Source organism: Adiantum capillus-veneris, chromosome 20 (assembly GCF_014529385.1).
Source record: "Adiantum capillus-veneris isolate H3 chromosome 20, ASM1452938v2, whole genome shotgun sequence".
Classification (NCBI taxonomy): Eukaryota; Viridiplantae; Streptophyta; class Polypodiopsida; order Polypodiales; family Pteridaceae; genus Adiantum; species Adiantum capillus-veneris.
The window spans coordinates 32,136,491-32,150,665 of NC_140950.1; the positions used below are offsets into that span (position 1 = coordinate 32,136,491).

The following is a 14,175-nucleotide window of genomic DNA, read 5'->3' on the forward strand; positions in this document are numbered from 1 at the left end:
ACATTATTACCCTCTCCAAGCTATTGCGACTCCAATGAATACCCCCTTCTAGTTCCAATGTTAGTGTTAGTTTTAGCTCCAATATTGCCATTATGCTTTTCCTTCTATTGAGATAAGAAAGGAGATACCACGCCATGGAGAGTTGGCCTAGCAATAAAGGTAGAGGGGTGCTAAGTTTGTGCCTGCTATGGTTCAACCCTTGCCACATGCGGGTGTTGTGAAACTAGCTAATGTGAGCACCAGATTGCAAAACAAAAAGAACAAAGAAAAGGAGAAACCACAATTGCACAATGATTTGTCTCTTATGTCAAGTTCAGCCTCTAGAAGACATTAATACTCTCTCTCTCTCTCTCTCTCTCTCAATTAAATCAAGCTTAAAAATCAAAGCCATTAAAACTGTTCTCTTATCGGTTGTGAAACTTGCTGAAGGACACTGCAATTGTACTGCTTACTATTCAAACACAATGTAATTAGGTATATTTGTTAAAAGCTGGGCTGGGAAGACTCAATGACAACACCAAAACACATGTATCAAGTTAGCTCCCTGTCAACATGATGGCCATGATTTGAATGAAGAGCCAATTGTTTACAAGGGAAAGGTCTGATGCCCTCAAACAGCTAGTGCTGCAATATCAGTATTCAGGAATTTGAGAAAAAGTATACCCATTCGCCCCTCGCATTGAATAGTAAGCAATTCGAGTTTCATAAAAACCTGCAAAAAGGTAAAGTTTAAAACAGATTGTCCCACTTACACTTAAAAGGTTTTTGTAAACATACAAACAGCTCTAGAGCTGCAGCAGCAGGTGGAAAAAAAACTTAATAAATTGCTAATTAAAATATCAAGCGACATTGCAAAAAAGGTACAATTCAGCCCCAAACAGTACATTTGCATTAGATCAGATGCTATGTGATGCCTCTTCTTGCACGTGATATTGCAAATAAGCAGCAGCATACAGAAGCTACTAGAACTTTCTCCCCAAAGTGTAGTCCATAATGAAACATTTATCCTAGAATTAAATGCCAAGGACACTTTAGCTACATGATTGCCCAAAAAACACACACAAATGCATCCCCTGTTGCGTTATTGGGAAAAAGTGGTTTTCCTTTTTTTTTTTTGAAGAACTTTCCTTTTTCTTAACTTTTTTTTTTGGGGGCAAGGGGGATTGGGGGTCTGTTAAGTCGTGGATATATGTGCAAGTAATCAAAGCAAGTACTTGCTCTGGCAATAGAGCAAGGGAGCTCTTGAGGATGGTTGGGACCCAACATGTGGTGTCATCTCTCTCTCTCTCTCTCTAATAGTGTCCAGTTCAGTTTCTTTTAAGTGAAGTAACCTTGTGTTTGTGTGAAGTACTAGATCCGAGCTTCAACTGCACCAGCGTTTCCATCGCCAACATCTCCATCATCATTAGTATCCTCAGCAACAAGCATCAAGAACCCAAGAAGAATGAAGAATCCAAAAAACTTATCTTAGATTTTTTTTTTGTCAAAGAAGTTTCATGTCCCTGCCTTGGACTTATTAGCCACTCCCACCCTTAGTCCATCGAACCTGCGAGAGCGATTGGCCAAACGAGAGATCCCTGTGCTTTCGGGTCAGGATCAGGTTTGAGGAGACCATGCAGGCCAGATCCGACACAGAGACCAGCATTTCAAGGCTGCCCACACATCTTTGCAAGATATCTATATGGGTATACAACTGCCTAATGCTACTGGCTGATTAGGAGCAAGATCCACAACAAGACCATCGAGGCCAGGTGGTTGTCTGTCTGTCACAAATTGGTCACACAGCAACCTCTAAGGGGGGTTTTGGGAACTTATAACACCCAAACATGAACAACCTGGTTGAACACAAGGAAGCCCTAGAAACTGCTGACAGGGCAGCATACAAAAAACCCGGAACTTGCTGACAGCCTGCTGATGTTGTAGCACAATGATTCTACTCTCGCGCACCTCTCCCCCCTTTTGAATATAGAAACGTGATGCCCTGCTCGAGGACTCTTCATCTGTATGTACAGTTGTGTGGGTTCATTCGCGATTGCCGAGGCAAGAGCCTCTTGCACAGGTACTGGATTAGCTAGTTGCTAATCCCCCGCAGGTACAGGTGAATTCGGAGAGATTCCACGCGAGAAATCTCGTCCGATTCAAAGGCAAGTAGCCCTACAAGCGCAAGAGCTCGAGGACTTGCTACGGATGCGATTGGCTCGCGAAACGGAGCCCAAAACAGAGAAATACAGCCTGCTATGTATTTTTGCAAGTTTAGGGTTTCGGCCCTAAACGGTCCCTAATACCCCCAAGAGGCCTGGGGACGCAAGGGGAGACCGTTGTGCAGATGATTTGGCGCATTTTCAGGGCAGAAAACAGAAAATTCAGCGTGCTGCAGATTCTTGCCAGGTTTTGCAAAGTGTCCGAATGCGTTGGGAAAGTCACTTTTTGCGTGGGGATACTGTTTACGAAGCGTCCTAGTACACTTATGCTGCTGAAGTCGGGCCAAAACAAGTCATTTTCAGCCCAGATTATGCAGGGCAGCTCATAGGAAATCACAGGTTCCCTCTTTGAATATAATAAAGAAATACTGAAAGGGGCGCCAGTCTTCGGGGCCAATAGGTGTTAGCGTCTACTTGGTAGCGCTCGCCGTGTGTGTTTGAAGTGTCAATTCCTGTTACAGGTTAGTTACAAAGTTTCTCTGTGTCCAAAGTCTAAAGTAAAGTTTCGGGTGAAAGTCGTAGGGCGGTGTGACCTTTAGTGTGACATTCAAAACGTCTTCCTTCCTTTGCATATTCGGTTCGTTAACCAACCTCCTAATATCCCTTGAGCAAATTTTTCATCGGGCGTCAACTTAGGGGTGTCCTAAGTTTTAGCCTTTTCTTTATTTTCATTGTGAGAGTGTTGTGCTCTAGGGGTAGAAGAAGAAGAATTACCGTTATGCTTACCATGTTCTTACCATTGGTCTTAACATTCGGTTGGTCTTGAGGGGTACTTGACTTGTTCTCCTTGGGCTTACCTTTGTTGCGCTTCATTTCTTGCGCTAGAGCTATTCTAACGGCGTCATTGTAGTCCGTAGGGTTGAAGACTTGCACATCGAACTTGATGTACCCATCCAACCTTGGTTCGTACGTTATTACATTCATTTCTACACAAATTCTTGTGTAGAATCTCATCGCTCTCCTTCTTAGGACCTCACCTTGTAAAAGGGCTAGGTCACAAATCGAACTTGAGCCCCGAAAACGTGAACAACTTACCAGCCGTATGTCTAACCAAGTGCGCCAACAGGTTGAGTTGCATTTCTATCTATACATGAAGTTTAAAAAAAATCTAACAAACTCCGTTTTTGCCCGCCAGTCGGTCCTTCTGCTTTGTACCCGCCTCGACCGCCTGCCGCTTCGTTCTCATCTCAGCCTCCTGCATTGTACCCCACCTCTACCTCCGCCTCCTATTCCCCCCCCCCCCCCCCCCCCCCCCCCCCCCCCCCCTCTTTTTCCCTCCCTCTTCTTCTTCTCCTTTTTATTCCGATGAAGTATCGTCGCTGATTCGCTTCTTTCTTTCTTTTCTTGAAATCGTTGTCACATACTCATCCAACCCAAAAAGGAAAGCCTCCTTTCGTTCTACATCTGATTTGCGCAATTGAATGCCAATCTGCAAAATACGGTTAGAAAAAGACATAACAAGAGTGCCATTTTGCTTAAGACAATGCCAATCTTCTTTTAACCAATCTAGGCACTGCGGTGGCATGAAATGAGCCTCGAGCTTATCTTGGAAGTCGCCCCAACTGAGAGAGAGAGGGGTATGCCATCCTTGGCATGCTCAAGATGCTCGGCCACTGTGACTCTTGCCAAGCTTGATACCAATTGATGGCATCACCCGCTAGATACATGGTAGCAGTCAAAACTTTTTTGTTGCTGGTTTTCTTGTTAGTCGCAAAGTAAGCATTAAATTGATGCAACCAAGAATGAATCACAGAAGCATCCATCTTACCATCATACTTACTGAACGTCAACTTCTCAGTGACTGGATTGTTGGAGTCGTCGCCTCTACCTGTGCTACGTGATGACTTGCCAGCCTCCTTGAGTGGCTCACTCTTCGTGGAGAGAACCTGTAGGACCAACTCTTGCATGTGTTGGTCCCTCTGCGCCTCTTGCTCTAGCTCCAGAGCCGTTCGCTTTTCTTTGACAACTATGCGTTGAGCTTAGCGTGCTTGCTCATGCTCGAGCTCCATAGCTACTCTTCTTTTGTCAACCGCTATGTGTTCAGCTTTGCGTGCTTGCTCATGCTCAAGCTCCATAGCTGCCTTCTTTCTTCACGGTCTCTATTCATGGCGGCACGTTGAGCCTCTTCTTGTAGCATGATCTCCATCATCGACTTGACCAAAGTGTCCATAGGGCTAGGTACAATCCATCGGGAAACAATCCTCCAAGTGTAGAAACTTCGTCTCCTCCAACTCCACTCTCATCACCTTCACGCAAAGTATCCAAGCCCCTTCGAGTGATAACCATGCACTGAGTTCTTGGGTACTTAGAGTTCTTTGGTTCTTGGGGTACTTGGCTTGCAATCTGTGTTTAGGAAGGCTTTTTCTTTTCTCAGGATGAGTGATCAATGGGTGCTCAAGGTTCCTTTTACTAAAGGGAAGGGAGAGCCTTCCTTGACTTAATGAGAGATTGTGCAATGACCAAAACAAAAGGGAGTGGAAACTGTGAGAGAAAATGTTGAGAGTGATATATAGAGAGAGAGAAGAGACGACACCAAATGTCGGTCCCAAACCCCCCTCCAAGGGCCCCCCTCTCTATTGCTAGAGAGGTATTTGTTTTAGATTGCACGAAGTCTGGCACAATGATTCTAAATGATGTGATGCTTGACGAAGACGACAACGACGATGAAGACGACGATGTCGAAGCTAATGGGCTGAAATCTGAAAATGCTCTTGATGCTTGTGACTGAAATCTGAAATCACTGGGAATGCTGATGGGAATTTGCTAGTGCGGCGAGCCTACGGGCTGATCGGCCGTCGTCGGCGATGACGATGGCTGAAAACTGAAAAATGCTAAGTAATCTGATGACTGAAAACTGTTATGCTGTCTTGGTTGCAATGGAGCGGGCAACCGCGACGAGGGAAGTGCTGGTCTGCTGTGGTACTGCGGTGGGAAGCCGGGAACGTGAAACACTGCTGCTGGCTGAAAATGCTGATGCCAAAACCCCAGGTGCTCACGGGAAAAACACTGATGGTGCTGATGATCCCAGGTACTTGGTACTTCTTGGTTCTTGAGCTCCTTCATTGCTCCTCTGACTTCTCCTGATGCAACAAGGGCTGGTTAAATAGGGGCACAAAGCTGAGTTGGGCAAGCTTCCCAACAAACCCCACGATTTGGAATTGAAGAGTCACTTCAATAATAAAATGTGCTGTAAGACGTGGTCCACGCGCAGTTAGGGAAAAATGAGTTCATGCGGTGAAAATGCTTATGCTGGGTGCTGGGTATTGATGCTAGTGCTAATGAATTGTGCAATCAGAGGGTATGCAGCTACTCTTAAGTGCCTGGACATGCACGTTTTGCGTACAAGCTCACAAAGGTGCCAGAACACCTAAACCTTAAAAATAGGTACAACTTGTCCACATGCACATAGGGTTAGATGTGCATGCGACACCCGAGAATTTGTTCGTTGTTGCTGAGAGTTTTGGTTGGTGGTCAAAGTTGATTCTGTGGTAAACTCCAACTTTCCCTTCATCCGTTTGTAGCCGACCGCGGCATGCTCCATAAGTTCTTGCATGGTTGAGACTTGCTTGGATACACAATATTCTTGCAACGGTGATGGTAGTCCAATGGTGTATCGCTTGCATTGGTCCTCAAAGGAAATGAACTTAAAGAAGGACAGCGGAAGGTGGACGTCAAGAAATCTTTGATTATAGTCGTCCATGGTCTCTGTGGCAAGCATTTTCAAGTTGCTCCAATCTGCCAAGTTCCGTACTTCAAAGAGAGGAGTCATATAACTGCGTGCAAAGATTGTCTTGAAAGCTTGCTCGGTCCTTGGAGCATGTGGTTGCGTCGCGATGGAACTCCACCATTGCATGACATTAGCTTCCAAAAATCCTGTTGCTCGAGAAATCTTGGATTCTTTTGTATAGTTCCCCAAAGCATAGATGTTGTCAAATTGCTGTAGGAACTGCAATGCTTTCTTCCGATCTTTCATCCCGGAAAAAGTGAAAAATTCGACTATCGTGCCGTCATCCTTGAAATCTTTCGGTTGGTTAGGCGCGTATCCCGGGTCCGAATAGTAAGGGTATCCATAAGGGCTCCAACTGTTAAATTCATTCATCTCCAGATGCTTCACACATTGTCTACACTGTACAGGCTCCTTATCACTCACGTGCACTGGCCCTTGGTTGTGGGTTGGCCACCCGTACACCTGTTGGATAGGGATCTCAGGCACACTTAGGGTTGTTCAACACATTTCCCACTTTAGACCTGTTTTGGTCACATATTCCCCCCATTTATATTGGAGGGTCATATTTTTAGGTCATTGGGCTATATTGAGGATTATTGCCCGACCAACCCCTATTCTCCTATATATAGGAGGGGAGACACCCTCTTTCTCATTGTATTGTCTTACACCATGTAGCCATCCGGAGTTATTGGGCTGCCAGCCTTTCAACCATCCATCTCATGTCATGTCTCTTCTCTCTCTCTCTCTCTCTCTCTCTCTCTCTCTCTCTCTCTCTCTCTCTCTCTCTCTCTCTCTCTCTCTCTCTCTCTCTCTCGTGCCATTGTCGCTTTCTCTCTCTCACCTTCCGCTGCACACTCTGACATGGTATCAGAGCACAAGGGTGCTAGATCTGCCATCGCCATCAGCAAGGAGGCCATTGCGGGGAGTTTCATCGCGTAGAAGTTGCTATCCCCACCAATGTTTTCCCTTCTGGGCTGCGTTTTTTGTGGGCTGCTGGCATCTTCTGCTCTCCTCTCCATCGCCATCCTCCTCCACCTCCTAACGCCTTCTCCTCCACCCCTCTATTCTGTTTGCGGTTTTCAGCAACCCAGCATTTTTGCTGGCCTGGCGTTTTTGCAGCAGAGGGATCCTCCTTTACACCTAGCGTTTTTGGCTGGCTTGTGTTTTTGCTTGCTGCCCAGCCTTTTGGAGAAGGGAGGCACACACACCTGGCGTTTTCACATTGGTATCCTCAGCGACTGGATTCTCCTCTCTCCTGCCGGATCTACATCTCCTTGGCCACGAGAAGCTTCTTCCATTGCTGCCCGTACCAACTATTGGACCTTCTACTTCAAAATTGGAACTTTTTTGCTGATTTTCAGCCGATTACTTGGTGAACCTCCCATCCTCTTGTCCCAAACTCTGGCATCCGGTGCCTTTGGACACTGAGTGATGCTGAATACTCTGTTTACAGCAATGTTTTTCAGCCTCTTTTGCTGCGGTTTTTGGCATGGACAACACCTTACCTTGGCCTCGTCAATGACTTCTCGGATTCCCTTCCTAATTCACAGGTCTTTACCCCCTACCCACACCGGTGTGGCGCTTACACGGCGTGTTTTCAGATCGCATTTCAGCTTTGCTCCTTTGACATTGAGACGTGGACTCAGACATAGGTTCTGGCACAACGGACGGATCTCCCTCAACATTACACATCTTCCCTCCTCGAGATTCTCTTGCCCTTGGGAAGATGCAAGGGATTGAATTGGTACATGAACTTATGTGGACGTGGCTTGTGTTTTCCACTACTACTTCTCCCTCAGTAACCCTCCCTCCCTATCCCTAACTGTTGTCTCTCTATTTGGGATTGCCCTATCCACCTCCTTCATTGGTTCTCTGTACGATAGACCCGTGCCTCTTGGCACGTCAGACATTTCTTTTGGACATGTACTCCTAGATGGGAGTATCCTTCAGCATTTGGATGCGCGCATGGTCTCTTCCGGCACATTGCTCCATGGTGGCTCTTTTGCCTTGCCTCTCCTTGGTAGAGCTTCTTCCTTGCTTCTGCTTGGTTCTGTGACTCCTCCACTTGCCATTTGGATGTACCTATGCACTACTTACATAATGAAGACCTCATGGATGTTCCTTGCTTTGCTGGTCTACTCCGAGGCTATGACTTCTACAACACCGGTCATTCTTCCCGATGCATCATCTCAGCCGTCCTTTACCTCACCACACTCCATTACTTTCCTAGGGGGGAGTTCTCCTATGTTGCGTGTCTTCACGACTTGCACTTGCAGACTCTCTCTTGGATATTTTGTCCAGACCCCGGTGGTGGATGTGCTCCCACAGGTTGACTTTCCCTAGAATCTCCTCTGACTCTTTTGTCACAAAGTGATGACGTGGCGGACAACAGAAACCCTAAAATTCCTGCAAACCCTAATTTTTGCCAAAAACCCTAAATTCCGGAAATCGCGGAGGCGGATTATTAAAATTTTTTATATTTTTTTTTATTTTTATTTTTGGAAAATGATGAGCGACGCGAATTTTGCTTTTGCTTTTTTTTTTATAAAAAAAAAAGAGAAAAGACTCTCTAAGAGAGAGAGAGAACTGATGCTTTTGATTTTAAAAGCTTTTGGGGCTCTGCTTTTGGGCATCCCTTGTAACCTTTAAATTAGTGGTGAGGGCCTCACTTCTCAGAGCATCTGGACGCAGAGTCTGAGAGTGAAACCCTAACCGCTCTCTTGTACTTTGATGATTGATTAATACAAAAAGAAATACCGAAAGGGGCGCCAGTCTTTGGGGCCAATATCTCTAGGCACGGAACTCCGCCGGGCCAGTGCAAATCTATTGTGATCTGTGAATTGTTTTGAAGTGGTTATTTGGTGCTGTCGCGGTTGATTCTTGACTTGGAGTGTCCAAGTTTGTTACAGTGGTATCAGAGCACGGCCGATTTCTCTTCTACGGGAAATACGATCCCCGATTTTTTTTTTTCCGCGGCACCTATGGCTTCAGGCAATGATCAGTCGACTCCCTCTGCATCTGGAGATGCGGGCTGGGATCACAACGAAGATTCAGACAGAGAGTATGGCCCGCCTCAGCCTACTCAGGCGGAGCAAACAGAGATGGAGCGTCGTCAATTGATTGGTGATGCAACAAAGATGATGCTCAATTTTGCCAAGGACCCGAAGATGGTAAAATATATGAACCAGACCTCTTTGAAAGAGGTACAGATGGAGTGGCAGAGAACCACAACACCACTCCCGAAACCCGCTCTCAAGAAACCTTCTACCTCCAAGAAATATACGGAGAAGGAACTGGAGAACGTGGTTGATGCACGGATTGCTCAGCTTTTCGACGTGCAAAAGAAAGGCAAAAAGCACGGCAAAAAGCAGAACAAAGGTACTGACTTCCCGGGATATTTGGGTCGTCAGTCGACATTCGACAAAGCAAAGAAACGGAAGAAGCGTGTTCGATTTGAAGGAGTACCCAGTTCTTCTTCTTCTTCTTCTGACAGTTCTTCTAGCTCCTCGGATTAGAGCGAAGAAGACAGAAAAAAAGCAAAAAAGCGAAGCAAGACACAAAGCTTCGGAACGGGCAAGAAAAAGGCAAAGAAGGCTACATCTCGCCCAGAGACTGACAGTTCTACTGAGGACTCGTCTACAGATAGCTCAGATTCCGATGACGGAAAGTTTTATGCGAACAAGAAGAATTTTTACAAAGCCAACCAGTATGACTTTCTCGAAGATAACAGCAAGAAAGTCCGAGAGTTTAAGGAAGGTGGCCACTCGATCAAGTTTGATACTTTTCAGGATACTCAGATGCTTCGAAGGCTTTGTCTCTTATACAGCAGTTTGACATCGCTTTCGCGGGAGGACGCTATTCAGAGCACTCCAAGATTCGGAGAGCTGCCTCTTACTCTGAGGGGAATGCTCCTACTTGGTGGTCCACGCTTCTATTAAGCAAGACTGTGCCAGTTACATGGCTGAAATTCAAGAGGCTTTTTATTTCTTCTTGGTTGACTCAAGAGTTTGAGCGAGATATACGAGCTGCTTGGAACCATCTCCGGATGACCAAGAGCGATACAGTGAATTCTTATTGTGAAAGATTCTGGAGCTCTTTTCTACCTGCCTCTTCATTCAAGAAGATCTCGTTCAGAGAACAAATTGAGCGGTTTACCTTGGGTCTACCTACAGAGATCCGAGATCACTGCTTGGAACAGAAGTCAGCTTCTATTCAGGAGTTGATGAGTCATGCGAAGCGGGGCTTTGCCATTCACTCTGGCAGTCTGACTTACCCCACAGATGAGGCCATGACACAACGAGCCAAACAGACTTCTGGGAATGAAAGTAGAATGAAAAAGAGCAACCCAGAGAAAAAAAAAGGATGCACGACCCAAGCTTACTCCTGAGGAGAGAGCTCGCTTCATCAGAGAGGGGAAGTGCTTTGGATGCGGGAAACATGGACATATATCCGCAAAGTGCCCTGATAAGGCACAGAAAGAACAGAATGATAAAGACGACGACAGGTCTGAGAGTTCGAGAGCAGCTGAGGAATGTGGCAGAAAAGGCAGATAGAAAAGCAGAACTGGTACCACATGGCGTGGGACTTGCACCGAATCAAATGAATGAAAGTACAAACTTTGCCGTTTTTTTTTTTTTGGGGCAAAGTGAAGGATGTAGAAGCTCTTTTGAAGGAGCCAAGGCCAACTTCTTTTCACTTGGAATTGGCGGCTCGATTTGGAACTGCGCCCGACAGACTGACGCCACTGGCGGAGGTAGTTCGACTGGCACCCGGATGGGATGTTGCCATTACACCGAGCATTGGCAAACTTCGTTTGCAATGACACGGGTGTTCAGGGCACGTGAGTGACGTTCTACTCGGGATCCCTTGGTACCACAAGAACTACGCCGTGGTTGACTACCGGGCCGAGAAAGCGACTTTGATAAATGAAGGGCTTAGAGATTGTACTTGATGAACTTCAGTTTTCTTACTCATTCTTTTGGGAGAACTGAACCATGGATAAAAGTTGAATATGTTTTGACCTGAAGAAAAGAACGCCAAGATTTTTTTCTCCACGCTCATGCCGATTGCTTTTGAGAGGGCCTGAAGATCATACCATTGATCTGATATCTGGAAGCACACCACGGAATCGGCCACCTTATTGTGTGAGCCGAGTACAGAATGAAAAGATTATGAACTCAGTGAAAGACCTCTTGGAAAAGGGTCTTGTCCAGCTTAGTACTTCACCGTATTGCTCTCCAGTGTTGTTGATTTTGAAGAAAGACAGATCTTGGAGAATGTGCATCGATTATAGCACTCTCAACGAAATCACCATCAAGAACAGATTTCCGATTCCTAGGATCGATGATATACTCGACAGGTTACAGGGATCCTCGTGCTTTAGCAGGATTGACTTGAAGAGTGGATATCATCAGATCAGGATAGCGCCAGGAGATGTCTACAAGACAGCTTTTCGGACGACTTTTGGGTTATTTGAGTTTTTGGTGATGCCTTTTGGCTTAACCAATGCTCCTGCGACATTTAACCGGATGATGGACAGGATTTTTCGAGAGTACAGGCTATTTGTTGGCACTTTCTTTGACGACATCATTGTTTTCTCGAAGAATGAGGCAGAACACAGAGATCATCTGCTTCAAGTCTTTTAGGCATTACGAGATCACACGCTAGTGATTAATGCAAAGAAAAGTGAATTTTTTCCTACCATGGATACACTTTTTGGGACACATTGTGTCAGCAACACAACAGGAGTGCAAATGGACCCGGCCAAGATAGAGACTATCCGTGATTGGCCCGATTTGAGGAATGTCCATGAAGTTAGAAGCTTCTTGGGACTATGTTCATACTACAGGCGGTTCATACGAAAGTTTGCAGAGGTTGCTTCCCCTTTGCATATCTTGACACAGAAAGGAGTACCTTTTTCGTGGGGACCCACAGAGGTGACTGCCTTTCAGACATTGAAAGAGAAATTGACTACGGGACCTATTTTGACTTTGCCGGACTTGCAGAAGTCATTCGAAGTATATTGTGATGCTTGTGGTCGTAGTCTGGGTGCGGTCTTGATGCAAGAAGGCCATGTCATAGCTTACGAGAGCCGTTTGTTCTCTAGGCCGGAGATGACAGCACAGATTTATGAGAAAGAGCTTTTGGCGGTTATCCATGCTCTTACTCAGTGGCGGCATTACCTACTCGGAGCGGATTTTATTGTCTTTACAGACCATCAGAGTTTGCGCTACTTCTTGTCACAGAAGCAGCTTTCGGAAAAGCAGATGCGGTGGGCGAACATCTTGTCATAGTTTCACTTCCAGATTGTCCATGTGCAGGGACAGAAGAATGTGGTGGCAGATGCTTTGTCTCGGAAACCGTTGGTTCTGGCTATTTCCGCGATACATCATAGGAGCTTCGAGGATATGGTCGATCAGTGTGCCACAGATACAGATTTTGCAGATATTTTCACACGGATACGGGATGGGGAGACAGTAGCTGGATACTCCCTTCGGGAAGGCTACTTGATGAAAAAGACTATGTTGTGCGTTACACAGCCGTTGAGGGAAAAGGTTATGACTGATTGCCACTGTCCACCTTTTACGGGTCACCGCAGCATTGCTACCACCATGAAAGGGGTAGAGAGAGATTTCTTTTGGCGGAGACTGAAGAAGGATGTGGAAGAGTTTGTGCGCAGTTGCTTGGTATGCTAGAAGGTCAAGTTTGACAGGCATAAGGCACAGGGATTGTTACAGCCTTTACCCATACCCACCCACCCGCCCCTGGGAAAATATTGAAATGGATTTCATTTTTTTTAATCTCCCGAGAATACAGAATGATCACGATGATTTTCCGATTACATGGCACGCCTGAGACGATTGTCTCCGACAGAGACCCCAGATTTATGAGTTTGTTTTGGAAGGCAATTTGGGAGAACATTGGGACGCGGTTGCAGTTCTCGTCATCGTTCCACTTGCAGACTGACGGGCAATTTGAGATTGCCAATTCAGTGATTTTAGATTTATTGAAGTCTTGTATCTCGCATCAGAAGACTCAATGGGAAAAGAACTTACCTTTGGTGGAATTTGCCTACAATAACACGATACACTCTTCGACGGGGAAGACGCCATGAGAGATTGTTGAAACTGCTGCGAAGGTTCCATCCTTCCTGAGCACGAAAGATTAGAAATTTGAAGCGGATGAATATTCGCGAGATTTGGATACGGCTTTTGCCAAGGTTCACGAGACTTTACAGAAGTCTCAAGAACGACAGAAAAAGGCAGCGGATCGCCATCGTCGCGACTGGAAACTGAAGGAGGATGATTGGGTGCTCTTACTTTTGAGAAGGCACGCCTAAGAAAAAAAAAAGGGAAAGGAGAGGCTTTTTCCAAAGCTTAGTATGTGATACTACGGACCTTTCCAGATTACTGACAAGATAAATGATGTCTCCTTCCGATTGGACCTGCCAGATACTTGGAGGATTCATAATGCATTGCATGTGAGTCTCTTGAACCCTGTTAAGGGTGATGTGCCTGATGATGGGGAGCCTGATGAGCAACCCGAAGTGGAAGAAAACGAGGAGATCCTTGTTCCTGAACAGATTTTGGCACATAATGATACGAAGAAAGGTAAAGTCCGAAGGCGGTTCTTGGTTAAGTTCAAGAACTTTCCTGCATTTGATGCGAAGTGGATGGAGGAGGAGGACCTAGCAGATACTCCTCGGATTGTGAAACTTTACCTCGATGTTTTGGTTTAGCATAGTCTACTCCAAACGGAACCCAGAAACTCAGCTTGGCCGAAGATCTGGTGCAGTGGGATGCACAAGAGGGGAGTCGCTCCACTCCTTTGTCAACAGATGCCTCGATTTTGATACTAAAGTCACTGATGTCTCTTTGAGCTTCAGGGATACTGAGAGCTGACAGTATTCTGCTGGATGACTTTATGAAATGGAATTCCTGATTATGATACTGATTTGTTCTTGACTTCCTGTGAGTGCAGGAACTGATAGCCGAAATGACTGCAGCATTTTGGTCTGATTGATCTCGAATAGACATGGTTGCAATAGGGGTTAGTCAATCGGACATCGATGAGGTCCCGATTGGACCTAGATGTGATTGCTAGCTACATTGCCGATAAATCATGGTCTAAGATCCGAATGAATGTTGAATGTCATGTGATGTCCAGTGATGTCTGGTGATGTCCTGTGATGTCGTGTGATGTGACTGTCGATTTTGTACATGTGCTAGATATGTGTTCCTAGTACGT

The 14,175-nt window shown here is 45.8% G+C and overlaps 1 protein-coding gene across 1 annotated transcript in view; it reads right to left on the reverse strand.

Annotated features, from left to right (window-relative positions):
- Window positions 1–374: 374 nt before the first annotated feature.
- Window positions 375–14,175, reverse strand: part of LOC147432331 (uncharacterized) — a 49,484-nt gene continuing 35,683 nt past the window's right edge. Inside the window, exon 2 of the mRNA XM_086491560.1 lies at window positions 375–712. Within this exon, the coding sequence (XP_086347686.1) occupies window positions 633–712 (80 nt within the window). The 3' untranslated portion in view covers window positions 375–632. The remainder of the gene's footprint in view (window positions 713–14,175) is intronic.